This window comes from Varanus komodoensis, unplaced genomic scaffold (genome assembly GCF_004798865.1).
Source record: "Varanus komodoensis strain SLA01 unplaced genomic scaffold, ASM479886v1 scaffold124, whole genome shotgun sequence".
In the NCBI taxonomy this organism is placed as follows: Eukaryota; Metazoa; Chordata; class Lepidosauria; order Squamata; family Varanidae; genus Varanus; species Varanus komodoensis.
The window spans coordinates 629,468-635,945 of NW_025335359.1; the positions used below are offsets into that span (position 1 = coordinate 629,468).

The following is a 6,478-nucleotide window of genomic DNA, read 5'->3' on the forward strand; positions in this document are numbered from 1 at the left end:
GTTTCATTGTGTCCAGCACTGCCTCCTCTCCATACTGATGCATCAATAGTAGGCATGTAGCTTTTTATGTTAGTGAGTATTCAAAATATGACAGCCTAACCAAGATTCTCCCACAACACTGTATGGGAGGCAGTGGGTAGACTCTTAAACTGGGCTGAGAAAGAAATGTGGGACTTTCACATTGCAGAATTGTGGATTTTATACTTAAGGTCTTGCATTTAGGTAAGCCAAATTTTAGAGTGGCATAAAATGACACCAGTATAAAATGGGATGAAGCCCCCAATTGTGGCACCTGAATAGGCAAACACTGAGTTAAATTCTGTCACACTCACACAGAAGCAGCAGTAGTCCTTCTATAGTGACAGATAGTTTTAATTGTCCATAAGGACATACACATTTCAAAACAAAAGAATCCACACTTCCTGTACCATGTTTCTCCATCAGGTTGGCTATGGCTTTCTGTCCTGAGGCTCTCCTGTTGCTGAAACTGCTCCATGAGAACTGCATTGAAAGTGGGGAGTTAGGGACAAGCAGGTTTTCCTCCTTCTTATGAAAGGGAGAGAAAAATAACCAACTTCCACAGTGCTCTGTGGGGGTTCAGTCTGGTTAGAATCCAGCACACAAAGATTCTAGGTATGTGCTGTAGAGGGCATTGCTATGGACAGCTGGGAAGAAGGGACACACAGCACATGGCCACTTTCAGCTTTGTCCCACCTGGATTCTTTGGTGGCGATGGCTCGCAGTGAGTGGGGAAATGCTAGCTGCAGTTGATGCCATCATGCATGCCAGTGGGCCAGGGGCCAGCACAAGCTGGTGCCTAGCCTGCTCCGTAATATATGTAAGCCCTTTGGAAAACACTTGGACACACTTGCCCTCTTGAACACAAGAGCTTTCCCAAGGCAGCCAACTGGCCTAGTACATCAGGGCAGGCACAGGTGTAACAGGAAACTACTTGGGCTAACCCACATAGAAGGGGGCATTTTGCTGTGGATCTTCTCAGACCCAGAGCCATGCCTGAACAGAGCAGTTAGGACACAAGGTACAGGTCTCTGGTTCAAGCCTCAGCTCAGCCATTAATTCACTGAGCTGTCCAGCCTTTGGTAAGCAACAGTCTCTGCCCGTAATAAGGGAGGAAAACAATACTGACCAACCTTCAAGTATGCTGAAGTGCTCTGGATGATTAGGGAGTTCTGCTACATAAATTCAACTCATTCAAGATATACTTTTTTGACCAAAGAAAACAAACCTTGAGCAGTCACTTTTCTCCTTGGAACAATTAAGGCAGCCTTCGCCAGGTTACTGATTTGGGCTCCTGTGCTCCCTAGCCACAGCCAGCACAGCCAATGTTCAGGAATTCTGAGAACTGCATATCTGGATGGTCCCAGGTGAGGAAGGCTGCACTGAAGGATGGAATCAAGGTAGTGGTTGGAGCTGGCTCCTTCCTCTATCCTCCACTGCTTCCACGTTGAAAATTCAGATGGTCAGCATCATCGGCAATTACAGGCTAATGGCCAATCAGCAAGGGGACACACTGGCTCAAGACCAGAAGAGCCCTCACTTGGATCAAGGCATCATAAACAAAAAGAATACTGATAATGGAGGCAAGATCAACTGCCCGAGTTCGACTTGGCCATAGACTGACGGGCAGGAGCCGGCCAAGGCACCTCCCAACAGTTCACACTGCTTTGACATCCTGAGAGAATGCTCACAGGCAGACATTGATCTGCTTGGAAAGTTCTTGCTCTAGGTCCAAAATGAGGGCATCAAAGTCCTTCAGGTTGAGCCTTGGGCTGAAGGGAGGAGCTTCTGGGTTCTCCACCAAGGCAAAGCCTCCCGTGAAGACGGTCTGGCTGTGGTGTGCCAGCCCTTCTCTCAGAGTCACCTCTTCCTTTGCCTCCTCTTCATTCTCACTTGCACTCCCTGCCACCTCATCATAGTCCAGGTCACAGCCCAGCCTGGGTCCTGCCAAGAATTGCTGCCCACAGACACTCCAGTCTCCGGCATACCGATTGCTGGGAGGACTTTCCAAGCCTCGTGGGCGGCTTCGGGCCACAACTGTGGCTGGCAGCAGCGGCAGATCTAAGGGTGGATGGCGCTGGCGCAGCACTTGACTGCAGGGTGTGATGTGCTCTTCGTCTTCCAGCCTCCTGCGTGGGGCTTTGGAACAAAGGAGAGCAAGTTAAGTGGCCCACAACCAAAGGAGACAAAACTCTGGGAGCAGTAGCTGAGGACTGCAGCAGGATGTGGCTTCACAGGAGACTGTACCTAAGTCTTAGAACAAGACTCCACATCTGCCCAGTCTGACCTGCAAGCAATCCAGTGCTAAGCTCAGGCCAGTGTGTCCCAAGCAGGGTCACATCACATGAATATCCATAGAAAAATTGCCTGAGCTGCGTACTCGGTAACAAAGTGTGCATCCACTTATACGCTTGTGGGTATGTTCAGCTATTTGCTTATTACTTCATATGAGAGCCAGTGTGGTGTAGTGGTTAAGAGCATGGGACTGGGACTCAGATGATCTGGGTTCTAGTCCCCGCTCAGCCATGGATCCAACTGGGTGACTTTGGGCCAGTCACAGACTTTCAGCCCAACCTACCTCACAGGGTTGTTGTGGGGATAAGCTGGAGTAGGAGATGTAAGCTGCTTTGAGCCCTTTGCAGGAAAAAGGCAGGAGATAAATTAAAAAATAAATAAAATAAATATGTTCCAAGGCTCCAATGACTTGCTAGCAGTAGGTTCTAGGAGTGAGTCAAGGGAGAGAACTGGGACCTATCTTCCTGTTGCAGACCTATTGGTGGACAGCATGGTGGCCAGTGCTGTCCAAGATATACAGATGAAAGGAATGAGCAGTTAGCCTTGCGGAGTCTGAAGGGAGATAGGATAGCACTCATCGAGGATGGGTTAGGACCACAGCACCTGATGGAATGCCTCTCCCGACCTCAACCTAGTCAGACTTTACAATCTGCATCCAGGGACTTCCTCCATCTGCCAACTCCAAGAGAGGCCTGGAAAGAGGCAAAAAGGAGGAGAGCCTTCTCAGTGGTGGCTCCCTGTTACAGAACGATCTCTCCTCTAAGTCCTGCTTGGCACCAATATTGTAGTCTTTTCAGTTTGGGAGTTAGACCCAATGGCCTTATTGGACCCGCTATTCTGTAATTCTATGATCACATGATTCTTGATAGAAGAATGTCCATTGTTGAATCAGCATGGCTTCTGCAAAGGAAATTCTTGCTTCGCCAATTATTTGAGAGCAATAATGAGTATGTGCATAGCAGTGCAGACAATATGTACTTGGATTTTTGGACAGCAACCCATATGTAACACAGTGAAACTTGGTTCTGAGTAGATGTACATGCAGTGGCACTGTCGGAATATTTCTAACAGGATCCTTTACTAACTGCTGTTAAGAAAGTTTAACAATCATAGGATAAAAATGGTGTGTGCTTTTACAGAGCAATGAAAGAAACAGGAAACCAAGGTAGGAAGAGGTGGATAATTTTCACTGTAAAACAATGGGATAAAAAGAGGGAAATAAGCAGTTCTACGGGTCTGTAAAGGGGCTCCTGCCATTCACACATGGTTTAGAATCAGGTATCAACAGGGGTCAGGTTTACAATGACATCCAACCACTAATAGTGAAATCCTATACTCCACAAGCAAAAATCGCTGGAGCTCCAAGAAATACCTCTCCAGATTGAGGAAAGGGAAGTGATGTAAACTGGGGCAACACCACCCCCTCCGACATATGGAGTGTGAATTGAATGTAATTCCCACGTAAAGGAGAGCTCTAAAAGTGGTGGTACACAGCCCATAAGCACATGGCAGGGATAAAGGCAAGTTCTCTGTTATGACCTATAAATAGGGGACTGAAAAGAAAACCATAATACATCTATATCACTGTTTGATGTGGTCATATTGTAAAATGCTATTGTTCTGGTCACTCCATCCACGGAGTTTTAAACATGCCTTTCTGTGTGTCTGGAGTGAAACTGATTTTTTTTAAGCTATGTGGCTCTCTCACAGGGTCACATGTCACAGGGACTTGTGGGGTCACTGTATTTGTATGCAAGATGGGTTGCCAACTGTAATGGCCTGTAGGCACAAAAACCTGTGCTTCTGCAGCCTGCAAAGTGTCATGTCTTCGAAAGCAGTTGGCTCTGCCCCTGGACACCTGCCCCTGCTCCAGCAGCCTGTGCCCTGCTGTGGACCCAGAGTTAGGAGCATTAGGAGCACAGCCAACCCCTGCCCGCCACAGAAATATATCTTAAGAACAACTGTTCTTTCCAAGATACATTGGGCTCAGTAAAAGTTTCTCTGGACCCCGCCAGAATACTTTCTCTCCTGATTCGTGATGCTGTGAGTGAATTTCCCCTTTGCTGTTTCTTTTACTGATGAAGAGTCTTCAGTTCACATTCTGTTTGTATGTACTTCCTTTTCCTAGTCAGAAAAAGAGAGGCCCTCAGAGACAGCCTCAAGGCTCACTTTGGATTCAGCAACCAAGGGGAAAAACCATCACATGCACACATTTATTCAGGAGGACAGCAGGAAACCCTTGGGACCCCTTCGGTACTGCCACACATTGTCCCTGCCCTAGATAATGTACCCAGCAGCCCATGCGAAGGGGAACACTTCCCCAACTAAGGGAAGATCAATTGTTATTAAGCCCAGAGCACCACATGCCTCCAGGCGGGCAGCCCCCACTGGGACAGTGCCCCCTCTCACCCGCTTCCCTCCCTCCCTCCCCACCCACGTTACTCACTTGGCCAGGCTTGCAGCAGATAATGCAACACTTCGATGTGGTGCTTGAAGTCCATGGTGCTGGCAATGGGTCGGTGGTGCTGGCTGGGGCTGTGGGCCCCCGGGCCCCCTGAGCCCTGGCTCAGCAACACAGGCCCAAAGCACACAGCAAGGTTCTGGGTGTGCATGCGGTTGGCGGGGTGGAAAGCAGCAACGAGGCTGAGGTGGTCCAGCAGCACTGTCAGGGTGGCCTAGAAATGGAGGAACACAGGCACGATTCAGTCCAGCTTTATAAATCTGCCCCAGCGTGAATATGGAAGAGACCATGGTCTTCACAGAGAGGGGAGGGGAAAGTCCTGGTGGTGTGGGGATACATGTCCACAAGAAAGGTGGGGCCTGAGATTGGAAGGACCTGATCATGGCAGGAAGGGAAGCCTTCCTGAATCTTCCAGGGCAGAGTCCAGTTACAGCCCCACAGCTCCTCTGTGGTCAGCCAGACCCATGGCATCTTGCAAATGGCCACCTGTGGCCCCAGCAGGTGGACTGAGCCAGGAATTCACAAACATCAGGGAAGGGGGGGATGTCAGGCCCAATCAACCAGTTAAAGGCATCATCCCTTGTCTGAGGCCCAGGCTTTCCTGGGACTCTCTTTCCCTGGGTCATTGTATTTAATTCTTCATATCGTTTTACTGTATTTTCTGTCTGGGAGAACAAGGTGAGGAAAGCTGAGAAAGGGTGGTGTAGGATAGACAAGGGGGGGTAGTGGGAGGGCCTGTGAGGGGTGGGCTATGTCAGGCCAGGAGACGGCCATGGCAGGAGCCACAAGTTGCTGTCAAATGTGACACCTGAGCCATGTTTGTCCAGCTCCCTCGGGAACAGCAGGGATACGCGTGCACTAGGTGCAAGCTGGTGTCCCTCCTAGAGGAGAAGGTGAGGGGTCAGGGAGTCTGGAGATGCCCTTGCCTCCCTCCAGGGGATAAGGGAGGGTGAGCGATTGCTGGACAGGGCCAAGAGAGTTCTTCAGGCCAACTGGGAGCAGCCCCCTTCTGGGCAGAAGGATGAGGGAGGGGCTGAGGGGGAAACAGGCAGGGACACCTGGAGGTATGTCATCCACAGCAGGAGGCGGCCGGCACAGCCTCCTCCGTCTCCTGGCACTGACCTGGAGGTGGGAAATAGGTTTTCTCTGCTTGTGGGGGGCTGGGGCCGATGATGACGTGGGGGACCGACCTGTTTGAGAACTCCAACCTGGGGCCAGATGCAGCCAAGGCATGGCCATCTACCTCCACTGGGAAGAGATGAAGGCAGGTGATCATTGTCAGGGACTCCTTGCTAAGGGGTACTGAGGTGGTGGTCTGCCACCCTGGCCTTGATGCAAGGGAGGTCTGCTGCCTGCCAGGCGCATGCATCCAGCACATGACAGAGAGACTGGAGCGTCCTCGTCTCTTGCCAAGTTCTCAGCTGCTTCTCCCAATTCACATGGGGACGATGACATGTCCAGGCTTGGGGTGGCTGGGATCGCTTAGGGACTCTGAGGCTCTGGGCAAGAAAGTCGAGGTCCTAAAGATCCAGGTGGTCTTTTCTTCTCTCTTGCCTGTCCAGGGATTTGGGCCAATCAGGGAGAGGAGGGTTGTGGAGACAAATGCCTGGCTCAGGGCATGCTGTGGGAAGAAACATTTCAGGTTAGTCAATCACGGCACCCAGTTCCTCACCAGTGGACTTCAGGGTTCAGGAGGGTATAACC

At 50.4% G+C, this 6,478-nt stretch overlaps 1 protein-coding gene across 1 annotated transcript; it reads right to left on the reverse strand.

The window, feature by feature from the left end:
* Window positions 1–354: 354 nt before the first annotated feature.
* On the reverse strand, window positions 355–6,468 carry SYDE1 (synapse defective Rho GTPase homolog 1). The gene is made up of 2 exons (XM_044422296.1): window positions 4,760–6,468; window positions 355–2,157 (listed from the first exon to the last, which is right to left on the reverse strand). Exons 1-2 carry the CDS (start codon window positions 4,923–4,925, stop codon window positions 1,706–1,708), a joined length of 618 nt encoding a protein of 205 aa, XP_044278231.1. The 5' UTR covers window positions 4,926–6,468; the 3' UTR covers window positions 355–1,705.
* Window positions 6,469–6,478: the final 10 nt, after the last annotated feature.

Excerpts from the sequence above, each read along its gene's own strand:
- SYDE1 (XM_044422296.1), bottom strand. The coding sequence starts at position 4,925 with ATGCACACCCAGAACCTTGCTGTGTGCTTTGGGCCTGTGTTGCTGAGC. Across the intron at positions 2,158-4,759 it reads TCTGCTGCAAGCCTGGCCAA|CCCCACGCAGGAGGCTGGAA; the intron begins GTGAGTAACGTG and ends TTTGTTCCAAAG.